The 22,060-nt window shown below is 42.9% G+C and overlaps 1 protein-coding gene across 4 annotated transcripts in view; it reads right to left on the bottom strand.

Annotated features, from left to right (window-relative positions):
• Positions 1-19,010, bottom strand: part of LOC116432885 (uncharacterized) — a 371,135-nt gene extending 352,125 nt beyond the window's left edge. For all 4 annotated transcript variants that reach the window (XR_012998157.1, XM_031990352.2, XM_031990351.2 and 1 more), the window contains exon 1: positions 16,168-19,010. Coding sequence is in view for 3 of the 4 variants with exons in the window: in XM_031990352.2 (XP_031846212.1) it covers positions 16,168-16,665 (498 nt within the window). In the remaining variant the exon portion in view is untranslated. The remainder of the gene's footprint in view (positions 1-16,167) is intronic.
• Positions 19,011-22,060: the final 3,050 nt, after the last annotated feature.

Raw genomic sequence — 22,060 nt, forward strand, 5'->3', positions numbered from 1 at the left:
TAATCGCTGCCCCCCCCCCCCCTAAAAAAACGGAAAAGCAAAACTTTTTGAATGGGACGATAAAAAAAATGAAAGGAACGTCAAACATTGCACCGGCGCAGCGCGTCGGAGCATTGTATTTTTTCGCGTTGCCCAGTCGCGTTCATTTATTCAGCCAGATATCCCTATCTTTAATTGCATCATTCTACATTCATTCTCCCATAAATTACGTTATACGCGTTTTAGTGTCGGGCGGCGTGAACGTTAAATCACACTCGTTCGTCTCCGGAGCCGTACGTTCATGATCGAAAAATGACGCGTAAATGATGAACGTTTTTATCTGAAAGACATTATGCGAAATTGTTCCCGCCCCGCGCGGCCTATTCACCACGACCAGCGAGGAATGAACGTGAACAAGGCGAGAGAACGGCCGATGGCGCCGCGTATTTTTCCCCAGCGTGTCCCTTGTTTCCGCGAAATGACCTGTGAAGCGTTTCTCGTTAATTGGTTATTCGTCGCGGCGCGTCATATCGCTGAAATTAAGCGCGAGCCACGCCGCACCACGGACAACGTCAATTCGAGCCAGGAATTGTGACAGCTGTTCCCGAAGAATTAATTGCGCCTTTGAGCATACAGGCTCGTTCCGAGGAACGGGCCGAATGAAAACGGAGCCGTTCGCTACGTGTGCAGCATGGCGAAAGTTTCGCGACTGGAATTCCATGTCCGGGCATTACCGGTTACTTTTTCTTCGAGCCAACTCCCGCAAACTTTGATATAAGTGTCAAACCGCAAAAGTTCCTGCGCGGCTATCTGTATTTGTTACGCGGCGGCTGGAAAGGAAGAAGGGATAGCCGAGCGATACCACCAGCGCAGATACTTTATATAAAGTCTGATCAACATTGAATCATTCGTAAAGTGCTAAACGCTCATAAGACGGGCGAACTGGAAACAATTTGGAAGTTATTCGGCTTCCTTGAGACTTTAATTCGCGTGACGGAAACCGATCGTAAGTTACTTTTGATCAACGATCGAAAAGTCGCCGTAGCTCGATAATGCGTCAAGTATTCTCGTGAATGTTCGTTTGCATCTTTTGCATTTTGTAAAAAGACACTTTTCGTAAGAAAGATAAGTGGACTCGAAAACTGTACATTCTAAAATTCTACAATTATAGAGTCAACTTTCTTTGTTTGGTATCTTCCGAAAATTATTATTAACTTTTTGCCCACGAGCGACTACTCGCATGTTAAAGAAACTGTGTTAGTATTACCAAACGCTCAAAGCAGAAATTAGCACTTCATAATTAGACTACACACGAGGAGTCCAAAAATTCAAATGAAATTCACCCTGATATTAATTCATTTTCGATCTGATGAGGAGACGTTCCCCGACTTCCTGCCGACCGCAACTTAAAAATTCATTTTATATTCATCTCGAAAAGTTAAGCAACCCTTCTGTTGCAAACAAAAACGCGACGAATCTTAAAAGGAATAAAATAAAAGTCACGAAAGTAATCAGAAACCTGAAGGATCTAGCGCGAGCAGAAGTCGGGTAATGGTGTTGGTTTGACTCCCCTTTATTCCCTCTCATTCTCTTCCCTTCCTTGCCTCTATCTCCCTTTTCCGTACTCTCTCTTCCGTGGTCGTCGGGAGGATGAAGGTTGCATAGATGGACGGCGCAGTTTCACCGATTTTCACAGTGCCGGTTTTCTGGCCGGCAGGCAGAAATAAATCTGCCTCGTTCGCAAATCGGAGGAAATCTTGCTTGGTAAGAGAGATATCTAGGCAGCAGCTGAGTCTTCGCCGCGAAACGAAGTTAAAGAGGCGTGATATATTGTACAGCCCCGTACGAAGCTACCCGGAAACGGTAATAATTCATGACCGGTTAACGGAATAGCATTAAGGATTTCCAACTTACTGTTATTCTTGCATCGCCACTTGCCGGCTCGGCCCCGCGGGAACTCAGTCACTTCCACAGTATTCCCGAAGAAATCGAAATTTCACTAGCACCCGATTCATGGCGCTCGAATTGCCTGATACATTCTTTATCTGGGTCAGAACTAGTCTGATTTCACGGGCGGCGCATAGTTCTGCGTCTGGTAAGACCGGGTTTCCACTGGCGCAGCGAATACCGCGGTACACGCTCGAAATACTTCGAAAAAAAGTCACTTTTAATGGAACCGCGTGCACGAAAACCCCCGCCAACCGGCCGCGTTCCTTTTCGCCAAACGAATACTTCAGCGCGGTGCGGCGCGGCGGTCGGAACGTTGAAAAAACATGCTTCTCACGTGCCAGACGTAAATGAATCTCGGCCTTGGTTTTCACACGTAATTGACTAAAAGGCGCGTGTTATTCACTGTAATTCTCGCATGGAGAAACAAAGTCGCGTGTAACATACACGGCGACATTGCTTCGAACATTCATTAAAATATTTCCCAGATCGTTTTCGACGATCCACGAATGAAATGCATATAATTATTCCCACGTTTTCAAAAAGATTTTAAATAGATAGTAGATAACTTTCAACGCTGTTAAAATAAAAAGAATTCACAATGAATGACCATTGTTGTCGTAACTGTGCGTTATATTATTTACAAATCAGTTAGGAAGCTTTTAAACGGAAACTTCGAACGTTCGAGATCTTGACACTAGGTTTACGAACATTTATTATACAGTTTACTCTATTATTCCTAGAAAAATTTATGTTCGTTCACTTAGAGCTTAGAAATGACAGGTTTAAAAATAAACAATTAGCATACATAATCGTATAATTGGATCAATGAAAATCAAGGTTAATATTTACCACATGGAGTTTATAAAATACAACACGCGTGAAATTGACGCATTCCGTAAACCTAGTGTTAAATTGAAACTCTCTGAAATCAAATTCACAACTTCAGTGCGAAGTATATTTTCTTCGGGCAGGGTGAACGTTTAGATACTTGTGGACGGGAGTGTACGCCGTGTTCATACCGTTCCCCCGTTAAGAATGCTTTTTTGATTTTCAAGATAGGACGGTAGCAGAGCTAGGCTTTGCGCTGAAGAGAGGCAGCTGTCGGTTGACCCTTCGTCGAGGCTGCCCGACCGCCGATCATACCCTAGTCCAAGAATCCTTGTTTCGAAGAAATCTATCCTTGCGCTCTCCTTTCTCCCTGTATCTCCTCTCCCTTTTTCCGTATTAGACCACGAAGCTTTTCAGTCTCGGTCGGTCTTAATCCCACCCCGGTAACGAGACTATGCTTTTGTTTCACGGCGGATTGAAGGTCCCACCCTCTCGACCGATCGATCGGTCACAGCTGATAAGTGTGCCAGACTTGCCGACGATTTTATCGGTATTCGGTGCGTGACGCTACCGATATACCAGTATTGATAACGGCCGGCCACGCTGCGAAACGAAATCACTTAAGGTCGCCTTTCTTTCGTACCACCGTGCGCACCGATTCAAATCTTTGCCGGCTCCGCTATTTTTAACCCTTCCGGGCTTGGCGCGCATTGGACGAATTACATCCGCCGGCCCGAAGAAATTCAACGGCTCGGATTACGACGATGAACTTTTACCAAATATTACCAAATATAAACCGTATTACCAAATATATTGTATTAACACGTGCCACTTCGCTTCGTATAAAGCGAATGTAACATCTTTAAAACGTTAAATAGAAATTCCATTTTGACTATTGCTTTGAACTACTGTAAATATTTATTTAGCTACGATACAGGTATACAAACGCTGCTAATGACGATTAAGACGAGACCGGTCAGCGTTAAGTGGCTTATCGAAAGTTATACGAGAAAGTAGCGCCGTAAATCCCGTGCTCACGGGCCGTTATGTAAAAAACTGAATCACGATCAATCCCACTCGATAAAGATGCAATAAAACGTTAATGAAACAACGGGAAACAATTACACCGATATTTAAGTATGAGTCTGCGTGCCCGATAGTCAGGTACACGACCAGATAACGGCTGGCCAACCAAGCATAAAAACCGAATGAAATATGAACGCGTTTTCGATTGGATAATGGCGGCAACAAAGTAGGTTTCGAACGCTTCTATTTCTATCAGGCCGGCAAGTTCACGGTAGTTTCGCCTGGAACAATTATTACCTTCGTTACCCGGGGAACTTCTGATCTCGGTAGCGTTACATAAATGGAGACACTCGACGAGCCGTAAACTCTGATCACCGGCGAAGTATCGTAGCGGTGAAGCTTTTAGAACAGGAACGCACCAGCCCCCGCCCCCTCCGTCGATCGATTTGATCGTATTTTCCGTCGCGATCGATTGCCGATGTCCCTCCTCCTTTCCTTTCAACGGGTAACGATGGCATTCTGGCGGAAAGCAAAGCCGACGCAATGGGTTTAGACTGTTGCAGGGACACGAGACAGGCTGCACCCCCTCGCCTTAACCATTAGCGTTGCAATTAAACATGTTTATTACCCGGCAACCGTAATACAACCCGGCGAGTCCTTAATGTTTCCTAGATAGCGCTGCATGCGTTGCGTGCCAACCCCACCGACCCGACAGGGGAATACTGTGCACGGTAATGCTTCTACTTAACTGCAGCTGCACGTATGATTCGAGAGTGAAATAAAGAAAAGAAAACAGACGTACACACACAGAAAAATACGTCTCTGTAACGTTCGCTCAATTTCCTCAATTATCTGTCAGCGCAACGATAGCTGTACATTTACCAGCCGATTTTTCGTTTCGTTATCCGAACTGCGGATTCGTAGCTTACACGGGTGATTGTTGGAAACTTTGAGCAAGATGAACGGTTCACGAATGTCTGTTGTTCAATGTTTCGAATTTGACATAGTCTTTTGTAGAACGAATTTATTCTGTATTATATTTGTTTTACTCATATTTGATTTTCATGGATATTTCTTATTTGTAATTTATTGTATTTATTGTGATTATTTGCTGACTCATCGTATCAATGATATCGAGTTTTTCAATATTCATATATTTTTAATGCACATGCAAATGGACAGTGTATGAATTAATACAGATAGAGGGATCTCGCGGGAATAGAATATATTTTCTGTGGAATTGAAATCTCCAACGACAAAATGTCACTTTTGTTCTACAAAGCAATCGTGAATTGGCTTGAATGAAAGATCAAATATTACTCGCAATGACAGAAACATTTTCAGTCGTTATACAGAGATCATGGAAATTTCAAATATAATACTCCAATATTCTCGTGAAAACCGATTAAAAATCGACCGAATTAATGACTATTTTCGTACTATCTACAAGCACTTTACTGTCTCCACTTGTACTAAATTCGTATTGTAACGCTTCGCACAGTTACATCGATTCAATTCAAGTACATCGGCGCTGTGTTTGTTATCATTTCCTGGGTGAATTACTTGGTAACACGTACAATGTTTGTTCACGCTGTACGGTGTTATCATTTTCAGTAAATATACCGAGATTTTGTTCCCTTCGTAAATTTGATCGGATATTTGGTAAATAATGTCGAGCTTTGTGAAATAAATACGATAAATGTATAAGAAATATACTTTCGCGGATACATATACTTTTTACAAGAATACGTGCACGATCGACGGGCAGAGAAAAACTTCTGTTCGAGTAGCACATTATTATCAACTCGGTGTATAGGATAAGTAACAAGATGAAAATCCAAAGAAAATAAATGATGGGAACAAACAATTATCAATGTCTCGTTACAGAATAATCAATTCGCGGGGAAACGGAACAACTGCGATACCTCTCGCAGCGGAGAAACGTATACGACATAAACGACTTTCACAGTCAACGACACGAATGACGTAACCGAAGAAAAAGCGAATAAGCCCTCCATCAAGAAAGACGCATAATTTAACGTAATGTATCTTAAGGGCAGTCGAGATACGGCTCTTGTAAATAAACGGTTCATCGCCGATGCACGACTCGTACTTCCTTTCTTTTCATCCCTCTCCACCCCCTTTATTCAACCCACCGTTGTCTTGCCCTCCTGTTTCGATCCTCTTGCTTGTCGAGAGCATTATGCGAATACTGCAGTGGCCCGCGCGCAATAAACTGTAACTCCGTAAGTAGCCACTTGAACCAATTTGCAGAGCATGCGAATTGTTAGACAGGAACATCGCTTTCCTGGCTCCGATATGGATTGTCGAAATATCGAGTAACTTTGGAAACACTGGTCTCGGTTCGTGACGTTATAATGTTCCGACACCATTCGGAGCCGTGTTTGTCCTGCGTTATCGAAACGTTAGTACCTGGAACTTTCCACTGTCCTGAAACTAGCATCACCCGGTCCTCGCATCCGCAAATTTCTGTTTCATACTCGCAACCTCTCTGCCCTAAATTTTCCACGTTTGTGCGATATTACGTCATCTTCCGCTTCGAAAGCTTCGAGAAGACATTTAACAATTCGAAGACATATTTCATTCGGTTCACTTGGTTTTTTCGAACTAATGAAAATGTCTTATCTTATGCCTAGTAGTTTGTGTAACTTATAAGCCGTAGTTATAACACTTGAATAACCGTCGATATCTTAATCATTGCGCAGGTGTTAAATTCTCTCTTATTAGCTTTCGTAAATAAATGTCACAGCAGAACACTGTTCAGACTCTTATTTTCATTTTGCTTGTCCCGTTTGTATAGATAGTTAGAGGACAAGCTTATGATTGAATTCCAGTTCGGTTTCAACCTTGCCTACCGGTTGTGTACGTACAGCTGCGAATGTAAACAGCAGATCATTTAAGTGTAACGAGAGTGACGACGTATTGTATTAAAAATTATTTACTACTCTATTGTAACAGAAAGCTCCACTATTTGGCGGTTTTAAATGTAACCATCAAAGAAATTTATGTTAACCGTACAAAGTTAAGCGCTTTGGTACTGGAATGTAACACAAATTCAAAAGATGGTGTCAGTTTCATCGGCTCACAACTTAAGTAATTAATTTAACCAGGTAAATTAATTTGAAGTAGACAGAGACGATTACGAGATCATGTATAAGCTCAGGAAGTAGACATTACTCGTGAATAGTGGATTTAGCGCATATTCGATTGAACGAGTACTCGAAATATAACCAGGGTCAGGAAATGATCGGTTCCGGTCAAATCACCAAACTTTCTTGCCGCATAGAATTCCCAGAAAATCACGGTTACCCGAATCCCGGCTTCGGCGTGCGCATTGTAATTCTCAGGGCAACATTTCCTACGCTTTACCATAATGGCACGTCTTCGAAATTGTACGGGAAAGTGGAAGCAACCTTTCGAACTTCGAGACAATCTTTCAAGAGGAACCAATGCAATTCCAGAAACTACCGACTAAAGTGAATACTGTCACGTATAGCCTTATACCTTTCAGAAGCTACACGTGTTCCGTTCTGCCACCAGTTTTATGGATTCCAGCTTCTGAAATAGGTCACTCGAAATTTTTGAAACGTATAAATCACACCTGCAACGAAAAACAGTGCGACATCCTGCAGTACGGCATATTGTAGAATGAAACAGTATTAGATATCTCTTATTTTCCGTCGAAACGTAAATGATATTCACTTACAATGATGAAATATGAAATATAATTCTTTACTTTTGAAGGTCACTGTTATTACTAAAAATTCATAGGTAAGTTTTTATATATAAAAAACCGCTATTTTATGCAAATCTTAATTTACTTAGATTTTCATTTCCATTAAGTAAGAGAAGGAAGGATGTATTCATTCCGAACAATATGTCTGCAACAGTATGAAAACGGAATTGCGGGATTTAGAATTGCATGCGGTTCCCTATTCTTAGAGAGTCGAAGAATTGGCAGATCGAATTACCGAATCCGGATGTGAACCCGTATTTTTCGCTTGCCGGCCAACTGCTTTAACCAATTAAGCTATACATGGGTCGACGAAAGAATCGACTTGGGAGGCCTTCCGCCAGTCTTGTTCAAGGGAATTCTGCCCCTTCCTACTTCCTTAGCCGATGAGTCGAATGTTAAAAGCTCGACAGTGTTCGATGCCAGTATTAATATTTCCAAGTTTACTATATATAATACGAACATATGTATATATATGTTCGTATTTGAATTAAATTATTTATATAGTCTTATAAATTTGTAACAATATTAATTTATTTTATAATATTTAAAAAATCAATGATTAATAGCGACGAATTTCTCAATAAAGTTTTCAATGTTAATAGTAACTATGTATAACATAATAATTTATAAATTGTTCTTCAAAGCACAATTATTACGTTTCTGTTCTCCAAAAATAAAGTTTTATTTATTATATAATTCGGACATACGCGTGCCAGAATTAATGAAAGAAATTCATGAGATTGAGCACCGGATGCTGAAGCAATCTTACGCGGCAAGAAACTTTCGGCATGCCGGCTCGATAAAAATAGCCAACCCCTAGTGCACACTCATAGTTGCCCGTAATCGAACCCACAAATCCCTTGTCTTAAAAAACTTTTAAAGCGGCAGCTGGATCGTCTGCGTTCGATTTCCACAAACAGATTTGTGTAAAACCGGAGAGGAGACACGGCGAAGAGGAATGAGTTAGTGCACAGGCAAAGAGGGATTTCTGGTGAAATCCTCTACAAGGCACAGCCTCGCTACGCATTTGCGTTTCTAATCTGAGTAGACTATTACGAGACTACGGGATAGATTTCATTGCTAACTCACGAAAACACGGACGAGATGTAACGCTAGAATTACAGAACAATGATCACTTATATCACGTTAGCGAAACTAATCTGTTCCACGCACTATAATGCAATAATACATATTTTAAAGACAAAAAGACACCTAAAAATAGCAAAATAAATATAAAACCCCATTAAACGAAATGAATAGCGTCTACTTCGATCGAATTCAGTGATAAACTTCGATACGACAACATTCACGAATAGAAAAACCGAATACGTTAAGTCAGATTTTTCAACCCTATACTTTTTGCATAAAAAGATCATTACGATTCCCTGAAGGCCCTTAAAAATGAGAAACATGTATCAACCAAAGTTCACCGATTTTCACATGGAAAAAAAGAAAAACACTCAAGCATGCATAATCCATTTCGCTCGCGCAGCTACGCCCTCTTAGTATCAACAAGTCACGTGTAACTGGACAAGCAGAGCCCAAGCTTTGCACCAAACAAACACGGCGCGACGAAGATAACTGCATTCAATATATCACGGTGAGATCTACCGAAGCCCTTCCTTTGTCTTGATTCAAGCGCATGCATATAGGGGTCTGGGTTACGTTGCCTGAAACTGGGTTACCGAGAATGCATGCTTGCGCTGTCTTGTTGTTTGCGACGTTTTCAGCGCGATTTTCATTGTTATTCCCTCATTTTCGTCCCCGGTCGGCGGGTTGTAACGTTCGCACCCGAGCCCCTGAAAAATGTTTAACATCTGTGCTGTCATTCTGCTGCGTTCCTGCGATAATCCAGTCGTGAAGAAGTGCGCCGCGCAAAGATCCTGTTAGGACGCAGGATCCAGGAAGAACGGGGATAGGATTACGTCAGGTCGGCCGTGTGTGTGCACTCGCATAAGAGTAAATCGAGCATACGTTGCTGGGCGTACGCGAATACGTCTGAATATAACCGTGATGAGAGTAAAAGTCCGGCCGGCGGGATCCTCTTCCCGTTGTTTCTCTCGTTTTTCGATCTCCCCTTCCGCGGTACGTTTGTTTTTCGCTCCGAGTGTGGTCGATCTCCATCTTGGCGACTCTGCCGACCGGTGAAGTCCTGCTTTCAACCAACCGTCCCGCCCGGTTCGCTTAATCGACTTAAATAAACCGATGGGCTCTAATTTTCTCGTATCAAAACGAATTAAATAGTGGCCCGAACGATTGTTCCGAAAACGTTCGATTTTTCGCCGCCGTGTCGACGTTTCCTCTCCGTTTCGAAAGCGACGGTCAATTTTCTCTTGGGAATCTACGATTTCATCGTCCCTCGCGAATTTTTCGCGTATAAGTAACACACCAGCGTCGTTTATTATTGATTGTGTCTCAAACATACGAAAGATTCTTCTTGAAGCAGCGTTTAATGAAATTTCATTCATTTCTTAATTCGAAGAAAAATAGAGTTCGCGTTGCCGCAATCTTCGAATCTATTTCATGTAGAATGGATTTCTAATCAAGATCCAAATTCATCGTCAAGGGGAACCAGCTCGGGCTGAAAAAGCTAAGCAAACAGCCTCGATAAACACAACTATCTTCGATCAATTACACAATATTGTCACCGTACAAAGTATAACATTTGCTGTTCTGCGCTTCCTCCGAAGCCCCATTCTGCTTCCGGAATAAGAGAATCTCATTCGCCGCGTTTGATATTTCATTGAAACGTGCCCGGCCAGCCACTAGCAAGATAGAACGAGTCGAAAAGGAACGGAGAAGAGAACGAACGGTTCTGAAAGAGCTGTGACGGGGATGGCTAAGGGATATCGATTGAACATTCGTTCAAATATTTAAACGCTATTACCGCCGGTCTGCTTGTAGTTGTACCACACGGAGAACTTAGTCGCTGTATTGCTCTCTCCTAAAATATCAGAAACTCACCTGATCGATCACTTGCTAAGCATGATTGGGATCGTCGAAACTACCAGTGGCGGCTCGCTGGTAAAAAATGAAGACAAACGATAATAAAAACGCTGATGTTGTTGTCCGATAAATTGGTGTGGTTTTCTATGAACATTTCTATCGACAAATTTATCGACAAATCCTTAGCTATTTGATCTAAGCAATTTAGTGGGAAAAATTCAGTACGAATTTAAAAAAACAGTTATTAGATAACCTACGGAAGTATTCCTCCTACGTGTTTAGAAATCGTGTAAATACTAGTACAAAAGGAAAAATGCATGAAAGAAAATCTCGTGCAGGTTATAGAAATATTCCTATGGCACATTTAACGAGAAAATAATAATAACGAAACCTCAGAAAGACCAATTTAAATTTTATTCGCATTCACTGTCAACGTTGCACTTCACAGCAGTCAATCTTTTCGTTTTAATTGGTTCGAGGTATTATTTAGCACGCTGAGCGTATTCGGTTAATGTAAAAATAAAACGGAATAAAAATTAAAAGGCAGGAATAAAATGGAAATCGGAATTGGTTCAATTTAATTTATGTGGTAGTGTTTCGAAACGGTATTCGCAGATGAAAACATAAAACTGGAAGGTGATTACCGCGGTTGCTAAACTGACATGGTTCGTTTAAAATGCGAATGAATTCGAGCAACAAATTGCGCTCCGCCGGCAATTAAGGAGACGCGTGTACAAGCGTGAAATAATAGATATTTAAACTGTAATTTGTCAATCTCTTACGCGCGTCTTTAACCAGCGTTCTCTAAACTCTATGTTACCTGATCTCCGTGTAACAGTATAACGTGAACCCTGTATCAGCTAATACCTACGTCAGCGAATTCTGATACAAGCACACGCACACATGCAACATCGGTTCGCCCTAAACCTTGCCCTATCTGTTCACCCTCGCTTTCACTTCGAAACCTTTTTCAACTTAAAATCCTACAGAAGGAGCAGTCAAACTTCACATACCTCTTCTTTGTTACTTCATCGAGATACACGACACATCTTTATTTTACGGTTAAAACAAAATTCAAATGAGCGCTTATCAATATTTTGTTACAAAAGTACATCAGGCAAACCGCGTATCGTTAAGCGAGTATCAATTTTCATAATCTACAACATCTAAACAATTTCTGATCTACTCTCGCTCCATTTTTTTCAATACCCACCGGTTCCGCTGATCGGCGAGTTGTCCCCAAAGGAACTTTTTTCCGAAACGTTTCAACGGTTCCCGTTGCGATATTCACGACGTGTTCAGTCTTTGCGCCCATAAACGTGCAGCTGAACAAATAAATAGGTGCATAGTGGCGCAGATTGTATCGCGGATACCGTAATTGGCTACGTGGTCCCTATGCTTGGAATGTTGATTGGCGAGATACGTGGCCAAGGCGCCGTACAAATCGGACCTTCCGGATTGAACCAATAAATACGAAAGTATGCATCCAAGCCGGAGGTGGTAAGTATCATTTTGACGGAGGTCGGTGCGTACGCGCACGGCCTGGAAATCCTCCCCACGCAATCCACGCGCGCGCACACACGCGCGCACAGGGTCGGCGTTGCATGTGTCGTACGTGGTAGAGTAAAAAGGAGTAAGTGACGACCGGACCACCGTGCTCTGAGAGAGAACAAGCATTTTTATTGCCTTTTTCTTGCGTCGCGGTCATTTGCGTGCGAGTATGCGAGTATCTGCAGAGAAAAAGCATTCCGCGCGCAAAGTGTTTCGAAACACGTTGAAAAATATGAGATTCGACGGGGATCGTTCTTATAAAGTTTGATGGGGTTGCATACGTCGCGTACTAATAAATGCTCGAACGAAAATTAAACAGTTTCTACGCGCGGATGCTGTACTAGTACATTTCGCCGGCTCGCGAACGTTACCAAAAGGATCACCGTTATTTTGAAATTAAATTTTTGAAATTTTCAGTGTTGCGATATCAACGTAATAATTTTATATAATGGCTCGATAGCTATTTATACAGTGGCAATGACTCGAACCAACAAAATTATGCGGCAGAAATTTCTCAAACTGGAAATATTACAGTAATAAATACGTAAATGATACTTCCATAGTATAGATTTTTATTGTACGTTTATAAATGAAATTTAGTCAACACGTGTACGGACATTTTGATATAATTTAATCCCAAAATTTGTATATAAACCGATAACAAATCGGTAAATCAATTGAAAATGAAGATGAATACAAGCAATGGATACACTATTAGCATATTAACTAACGTTTCCATATTGTACAGGTTTCCTTGGAACATCGCAAGCGTAAATTTATTTGAGGTGAAACGAGACTCGAAACGCTTTCGAAATGTAACAGAAACGGCGAGAATTAAATTAATCCATGGCATTCTTCATAAAAAAGTAACGAGAGAAATTTTGTTTCATGTAGCTATTACTTACAAAAAAGCTCTATCCAGCGGTAACGCGAACGCTCTGCAGATAATCACCCTTAACCCGCTAATTCCTAGACTTCCCCGCATTTTAATTTACTCTTTTGCCAGCCGGTTTATCGATCAGCCACGGTACCGTAAGCCCCGTGAATTATACGAGTTCGCAATTTCATTAATAGCCTAGCGTTAAACACTGTTTTTCATGGCCGTGGCTCGTAAAACCAACCGTAAAATTTTCAAATTCTTCGGCCGGGCTTCATAAATTCGATATTAATCTTTCGCGAAGCGGTGTTTAATACGTTGTGACGTGATTGAATTAAAATTTAGAAACTAATAGGGAGAGACCGACCGCGAAATGTATCACTCGTGCCCGTAAAAGGTACGGCCCAATAAGATGGTCGAAACCGCTCTTAAATTTAAATATTCCTCTCTCGAACGTAAAAAATCCTTAACGCCGCGTAATGTACCGGCAAAATAAGGGGAAAAGAAAAAATTACTCCTTTTAACTGGTTCACTGAAAAAATGTCGAGGATACTCTTAAAACAACGCATTGCCACCATAAAAATAAATAACTTCTACAAGAGATCTGATTCTACAGAATTAAAGCTCTACAAGAGATTATTCCTTTTTTGGACTCTTCGGTATTCTTAATCACTCGTAAGTAGAATGTTCAACCAAAAATGAACCGATTCAGAACAGGTTGATACACGTAAAAAGGTTTCTCTTATCGCGATAATTGTACTTTTAACACCGTTATCCGCCAGTGGCGTTCCGATGACCGGTGGCTATTACCAATCCCGAGTGATTTACAATTTTCGCGGAGGTCCTATTATCATTCAAATTCGACGTCCGCCGCGATTTGTAGAAGCGCCACCTTACCCAATAAGCTAAACAGCGCAACCATAAACCGGTGAAATAAGAGCCCCGGCGTAAACGCGGGGTCATAATGTCGCGGCACGAATGTAAATAACGGGAGAGACTTATCCACGCGATAAAACCACCCAGGCTTCCCAATATAAGGCGTCTATCTTTCCATCTGCATTCAGCTCGCCGCTCGCTAATTAACGCACGCAGATACGGGAAAGACGTTGTCGGGCTGTGTGAATCATTAGCGACGTCGCTGAACCTTACAGTTGTTTCGAAGTCGATAAAGCGACCAGGCTTTACATTCGTGATAACGATACGGCTGCATACACGGAGCGCGCGGCGCACATACACCAGCGACAATGACGAGTCTCCGTAATTCGTATTTCACTTAATTCGAATTCCATTTGCCTTACCCGGCTCTTCGTTATCAGTTACCTTACACGTTTACACCCTCTCGGCTCGTAATAAGTCGTGCGCCGTAGCTATGGAATTTCAGAAAAATAAATGTCCCCGATTACGCGTTACTCTCTTTGTGTCCTGCTCGTTCCGACTCACGCGTTCCGTCCTCCATTTATATCAGTAATAATGCGAAACGTAGCTTCCTCGGTGTTCAAATTTTAAACAGTAGTGAAATGTATCAACGTGCGCGAGCTATGGTTGTGACATAAAAATAATTTGAGAGGAGTAATATTCAAGGAAGTTCCGTTCCCAAATAATTACAGTCAGTCGTAAAAGTCTAAGCACGGCGAATTTCAAATATTTCAAGAGTAAGGACGGGACTTGGACATTTTATGGACGTTAAATCATTTCTTCTACTTTCGCTTCCGTTCAGATTGCAACGCGAATTTTTTTGTGTACACTATGGCATGCTTCAATATTTACAAACGAAATAGACGCAATATCGCGGACGGTACTTTTAACGAAACAATATTGCGACATTCAAGTAACGAAAAACGCGCAAACTCTTCGGCGACGATATTTGTCTTTTAAAATGAGGATACACGTGAACAACAGCAGGAAAATGATTTTCCGAGTCCAGCTAATGGGCTTAAAACGAGGAATCGTCTTTGTACGTGTTATCGCAAATTTCTATCTAACAAGTTAGAATTTATATAGGTATTCACTTTATCTTTACCTTTATCTGTCTTCCGGACGAAACTGTGACCGATGAAAATTTAATGGAGCAGTGGAATCAGTACATAAGACACGTGCTTCGTACGCAAATGAAAAAGAAGACTATTTTCACATCAATAAACTATTCTTGCATGCAGGCAATATATAGCGCAACAATTTTATAGGATGATTTGTCTTATCCGGACCGCCAGCTAATTTAACGAAATAATGAATTACAGGATTACCTACGCTCTGGGCGTGTCTCACGAGGCTTAAGACTTTTCTGCGTCATCTTGAGTTCAAAAATATCACTGACTCGAATAGTTTATCCGCGATCTGATAAGCAGGTTCGCGTATTTCCGTAATCAACGATAATACACCTAACTGCATTCGCCTATATTCAACGATTTTAAATAACAATTCTGGGAAATTAGTGATGGAAACATAACTGTGGCAGAATAATACCTCTAATAAAATTTGCTCATCGTACCGACTATTGCCAGGTCATTTATTTAGTTTATATTAATTGATTTCATTTACTAATTGATGTGCAGCGGTTCGTAGCACTTCTATGAAAATAATAGATGGGGACATATATTATTTTCGTAAATGTAGTAGTTGTAAAAAATGTATAAGAAAGATGTCGCGTAAAATTGGCACGAGAAATTGGAATACTATTTCGGAAGACTTTAAAATTTTAAACAAGCCCATTAAAACTTAAAGAACTTTGTTGAAGGGTTCACCCGTTTTTCTCTAAAATTGCATCCTAGAGACTGACACCTTAGCGTTAAATTGGAGCAGTGTCGAATTTTCTTCCCCCAACGGTACCTCATCGTCTGACGTGACTTTTACGACGGTCTACCATTTTCTGCAAGACATAATTTTTATTTTACAAGAGAAATATCCATGACTCGCTAATAACAGTACCTACTTCTTCCTGTTTCATCCGGAGAAGCATAATTTCAACGATTGCCGAGAGCCACACTTCCGCAACTACCGAACGCAATTTTCTCAATCCGAAGGAAAAGATGAACAAAATAAACTATCCCGAGACATTTCGAAAGATAATAAGCGCTCTCGAATTCCCCACCGTTCATCTCGCGTTAAACTCGGACCGCCTCCTAAATTCTTTCACGGTATCGTACTCTCATGGGAGGCAAAAGAAGAATAACCAGTCCCCGGTAAAACGTGGCCAGTCGTGTAGCATCGAGCCGCGCGAAATTACGAATAAACAAAAGGCAGAGCGAGCGCTCACCGGTGTGGTGTACGGTTGACAGGCGAGTCTGATGCCGTCGTGTCTCAGCTTCTCCTGCAGCAGCATCCTAAGCTGCATCCTCGGTATTCTGACCAGCTCCGCCTTCCCCTCCTCGTACTCGTCCGCGAACTTGGTTAATTCCTGGCCACCGCTCGAGGAGCTGGCGGTCGGCGATGCCCTCTGCGCCTCTTTATCACTGGGTGGTCTCTCAGAAGACGTCCTCGAGGACTTCGAGCTGACATTGTCGCAGAGACAGTCGTTGCTCTCCTCCAGCGTGAAGTAAACGCTCGCGGCGCCTTCCTCCCTCAGAGTCTTCACGGATTGGAGCAGCCTGGCGCGATGCGTCTGATTGAAGACACCGATCGCGTCCAGATCGGGGTCCCCGATCTGCTTACAGATTTCGAGGTCGTCGTAACCATTGTCGATGAACGACTCGGAGTATTGGCCCAGGTGGAGGGACCGCAGCCACTCCACCACAATGTTGCTGGCTATCGTCATCTCTCTGCCGGGGGTTTGACGAGCGGCGAACGGTCTCCGTTACGCTCCCCCCCTCGCACCCGCCGTTGCCTCAGCTGCCTCCTCTTTCTTACCGTTCTCGCGCGACACTCCGCCACCCCCTTTTCACGCGCGTCCCTCTCTAATCACCCCCCCTTGACACACACGCGCCCCGACTCGTTCCTCCCGCGACCCTTTTACGCTGCGTTTTGTCCCGATGCTAGACGCCGCGACATCTTCGATCGGAACGCGCGCAGCAACCCTCTCGCCGACGACCGGTCTCTCTCTCCGTCTTCCCCCTTTCTCTCGGAAATCCTCGTCGGTTAAACGTCGTCCAAGGAAATCACGTATATGTATAATATTCTCGGGCTATTCAATCGGTCGAATCTCCTCCGATCCTCTATCCGAGGGCGAGAGACGCGATTTCAGGCCCGATTGGTTTTTCGTTGTAATGGGCGGCACCTCGATTAACGGCTCCTTCGAGGATACCGGCTAGAGGATGATGCTGATGGCGGGCTGGCGGCGGTGGCGGCGGCGGTGATAGTGGGGAGGAGGAGGTAGGTTACTGCACCGGTCACGTTCGATCCCCAACGTACACCGCTCTAGCTCATTACGAGGCGCGGACCGTCCGACTTGGTCCAACGTTACCGATACGATCTCCTTTTGCCGAACGCTTCTGCTGCTAAAAGCTACCTCTTGTCCGACTCCCGCCGGCAGATCTTTTCTCTCTCCACCTAGGCACAGAATTAAAAGGCGACGGTGGCGGCTTGATCGCAGCACCAGCTTTTCGCGTCTTCCTTAGTTGCTCTTCCAGAGAACTGAGCCGGCCACTACGTTTAGCAGGCAAGCAGTGAGAAGATGATCCTACAGGGACAGGCTGATCATCTCGAACTCCGGGTTATCGAAGCTGCCGCGCTAGTACACGTGTCTCGGCAATGATGGCGAACACACCGGCGAGAAAACCACCACCATCAGGTGAGCGCTGGGGTTTGCAGTGGCGTCGAAGTGGGCGGTATGGGGGGGGGGGCGAAGCGAGCTGCAAATTACAACTGAAACTTTTATCAGCTGCGAGGACGCGCGCGGCCGCGCGCGAGAACAAACGCGACGGGGAATTAATTCTTTATGTATGGAGAAGTGTCTCTCTCCGTCACTTCGCTGTTCTCCTTGGTTTTTTACGCGTGCAGCAGAAACTTTCCGGAGGCCCCTCTCAGGGTCAACGGCCACCGAGCGGTCCAGCAGACAAAGGGACACTGACTTCGCGGCGATTCTCTCCCGACCCCGGTTTAATTGGTTCGCGTTACGCTTGTCCGGGGAAGGCTTCTCCGCGTAAGCTTCCGTCGCGAAGTCCTCGCTCGAGAATTGTTTTCATCGAGTCTCTCGGCCCCTCTTTCTTGTTTAATGTTCGACTCTGAAATTCCGGAGCGGGATTCTCGCAGGAACGATCGCTCTCGCTCCGCTACGAACCCGGCGTCTCGTGTTTATTCCTTCGTGACCTTGAGCATTCCCGTCGCGCGAGCAACACCGGCTTCGCCTGGACACTATAATCCATCGACGTTGACACAAGATTAGCTCTATTCGCGGAATACCGATAGCGAAGGCCCGCGAGATTCAATTTTCGCATCGATAACGACAACATGAACGAAAACGAAACACCGGTAAAACCGACGGAGCACGGAAATTCACCGAGAGTCTCGTTGCGGTCGCACGCGCGAACGGCATACCGAACGTCAGTGTTTCCTTCTCCTTTTTCTCTTCTCGGTCTCGCCCTCCCTCTCTCTTTCCCTTTTTCGCTCTCACGGCACGAGTTTCGCGATGGAAGATGGGAGTCGCGTTCGTTTCGCACGCGAATGACAGAAAGGAACGAGGAGCAGGGGGCAGAAGGAGAAGCGACGGGCCACCGGATCGTTCGTAGCCCGGGTTCGATGGAACCGCCGCCGATAACCTTGAAAACCCAACCGAAAAGGAGCAGAGAAGGCCCGGCCACACGGCGGGGAGCACGCGGCCCGGTTTCGAAGTTGTGCGACCGAATGAAAGAACTTTTGCGCCTCCAGAGCCTCGCGGTCGCTTTTGTCGCGCGTGGTCTTTCTTTTTCACTGGTGCGTGTGCGTGTCTCACTGGCTCACGAGGAACATGTCGACAGCGTGCAGCGTGCAACAGCGACGGCGACTCGGGCAAACGATTCACGGGGACAGACTTGAAATTTAGCCTCACTGAACCTCACATTGCTCGTAAATCACAAGAAACAAAGCGTCATCGGGTGGCTAACGCGACACGCGAATCGCGGCCCCACGGCACAACACTACCGCGACGCGGCACACGGCTCGACTGACACGAGGTCTTCGCCAGAGGGAGCTCCACTCGTCTCTCCTCTTCGTGCCGTTCCGTACCCCCTCCCTCTTCGCCGCCCTTCTCCAGGAACCACCGCCGCGAGAGAGCCGATCGGCATTCCCCACCACGAGACCTGTTCCTCCCCACCGAACGGTGCCGAAGCTACTTTGGTCCGGCGAGATCCTGTTGATGCACTCCTACGCCAGGATGCAACAGCAGTGTCCTTCGTTCCTCTCCTTCTTTATCTCTTTGTCCTTATGGATGGTATTTTGACAGTCTCTCTCGGTCTTGCCGGCGGTGTCTCTGCCTTCGCCTTGGTCTCTCGTCTGTCCTTTTCCCCTATGTCCCCTCTTCCAGAAGAAGTTCGACAGAAGCAGATTATACTGTTTACGAAATGGTAGAGCTGTTTCCGTAAAAGAAAGCTGTTTTTAGATTCGCGTATTGTTCGAGAAATTTTATTCGCGGTAATGGACGATCACCGAGATCAGTTTTCTTCGAACGCTGCTGGTTTTTATTCGTTGTTATTGTTGATTCGTTGAAGTCGTGAAATGATACAGACGATAAAGGGAATAGATATTCGGAGAAAGGATTTATTCGGACGAGAACTCGTTTGGCTGTCTTTATTATTTATTTATTATTTGAGTTGATTGTGGTAGGTTTTGTGTGTCTTCTGAAGTTCACGAACTGTTAGGTTGGTATTACCTTTTGCTGCTTCATTGTTGTATCGGCAAAAGGAACTGTTTGATTTTAACGAGCCTGTTGAACGGATAGAGCGGTTAGTTGATTTTAAGTAGCGATGTTCGAATAGTGCACACAGCCAGAACGCTTTACACTAGCCTGAAGGAGAGTTACTATCGATGATTATCTACGAGCATCGCAATCAGAGCCTTTGGTAGACCCGTGGCATTTATAAATGAACGCCCAACAGAAATAGTCCACGGTTTACGACTCACTAGAGCAATAATTTGTAACACCTAGCTGTTCAAGGGGTTTGTACACTATCCGCGTAACAATTACGTTGTTATAAACTGAAACGAAATTAAATTATATTGTACGTAGAATGTACAACGTACAACTCTCTTTGCACTGTATAACGAAACCGAATTTCCTATGTGATTGGCAGTAGAAATATCTAAAATTTGTATAATATATTATTCGTGATCAAGTTACACTCATCACCGATACGACTGAAATTATACACATTTCAGATATGCTATTAAACGTATTGGTATCACAAATGAATTACAATTTTCAGTAATCATTACGGTAATGATTCATTGATACTGTCATCAGTGAATAAAATAGGTTTTTAACAGAATATTTTTTACTTATAATTTAATAGTTCTGAAAAGAAAACAGTTCATTAACGTTGAAGAACGATTTTAATTAAATAAAGTAAATTATGATCCTCCATATAATAGTCACTTTATAAATTTTTAAGAAAAGCAGTTCTTAATTCCTTATAACGCTTCAAGTATGTAGGTATATAAATCTACGCACACGTGCAAAACATTACCGTATAATTAAACTTTTCATTTCTGACTTTCAATGTAAAGTAATTCTCGTTTCATAATTTATTATATTAACTTAAAAATATTCATCCACTAATTACGGAAAATATTTTTCACAAATTATATAAACAAACACCATTAAAGATTTTTCTCTTAAAATTGATCCAATGATTGTTACTCTAGTAATATATTTTTGTACGATTGACAAGCATACGACAAGCTATTAAAGAATGTTCTGACGTCCTAATACAGACGAAATGTTGGTACATTCGATGTTCATGTTGTTCCTAATTTGGATGCCAAAATTCGTACATAAGATCGCGATCAAGGGGTAACGAGCAATGCTGGCCGCGAAGCGGAACTTTCCTGCTATTATCATCGGTATTTATGTGAGTAAAGGTGGAATTAATTGAATGATCCACACGGACGTCCTGTGACGCCAAAGCAGAGAATGACAAGTAGCTCTCAATAACGTGATATGACATCGCGTGCCATGGACACGAAGGACCCCCTCAACGCAACCCTCGCTATTTCCTCGCTTTGGTCGAGTAATTTGCTTTTGGGCCGGAGATGAGATCGAAAGGCGAGTCACCTGCCAATATATTAACTCGTTTCCGCAGCACGGGAAATTATTACGACGCGGACAATGGATTTCCTTGGTGTGACACCTTTGATATGCATGCTTACTCAATCATGATGTCAACTAATCTGTCAGATTTTAATCTCGGCTTGAAAATATGTACGCGCGAAACGTGCACAGTTAGGCCCACTTTTCACGAGTCTCGCGCCGGCAGCAGAACTTTCGTGTGGAGATAAATGAAAAGTACGGAGGAGATTGTTTTACTCTGAAATATTATTTGCTTGAAATTTACATATTAAATTTTAACCTGCAATTTTTTTATTCATTATAAATTCTGAAACAGATATTAGTGGAATTAAACCGTGTTTCTGAAGAACATCTCGTAATTATTCAGAATCGTTCGCTTTAGAATCAAATGTTGTTTCATTAAGACAGGCTTCAGTTGTGTCTACAAGCAATTTTCGATTTTCTCGACGTTTATTCGAGTGCACACTTGAGCACGTCTCCTTAGAAATCGTCGTACATGTTCAAGGATTCCAGCTTGTCCCATTATTTACCAACAGCAATTTTCAGTTCGTTACCTGAACTCGCGGGACGTGGCAAAAATATATACGCTAGACTGTTTAAATAATGTAATGAATGAAAATTTGTCTTATTTAATTAATCAACCGTTTTTTAAATGTAAATAAAATTTGCGAACATTGGAAATATAGCTACATATCGTTCTTGTGTTTTATACTTTAAAATATAATTTATTTATAAACAAAAATCTAGTTCCATATTTAATTATACAATCATACATTGAAAAGTTGATTTGTATAGCCACGGTTTGTGAGGTGTTATCCGAAATTAAATCTACTTTTCTTCAAATGAACCCTACCGCTTAACGTTTCGACTACTGTCATCTTGAAATTTTAATTTAAATAATTCATAAGAGCGGAGCGCCGTGATAATTGTCTGCTGGGTACGATAAAGCATA

The sequence above is a fragment of the Nomia melanderi genome, chromosome 3 (assembly GCF_051020985.1).
Source record: "Nomia melanderi isolate GNS246 chromosome 3, iyNomMela1, whole genome shotgun sequence".
Lineage (NCBI taxonomy): Eukaryota > Metazoa > Arthropoda > Insecta > Hymenoptera > Halictidae > Nomia > Nomia melanderi.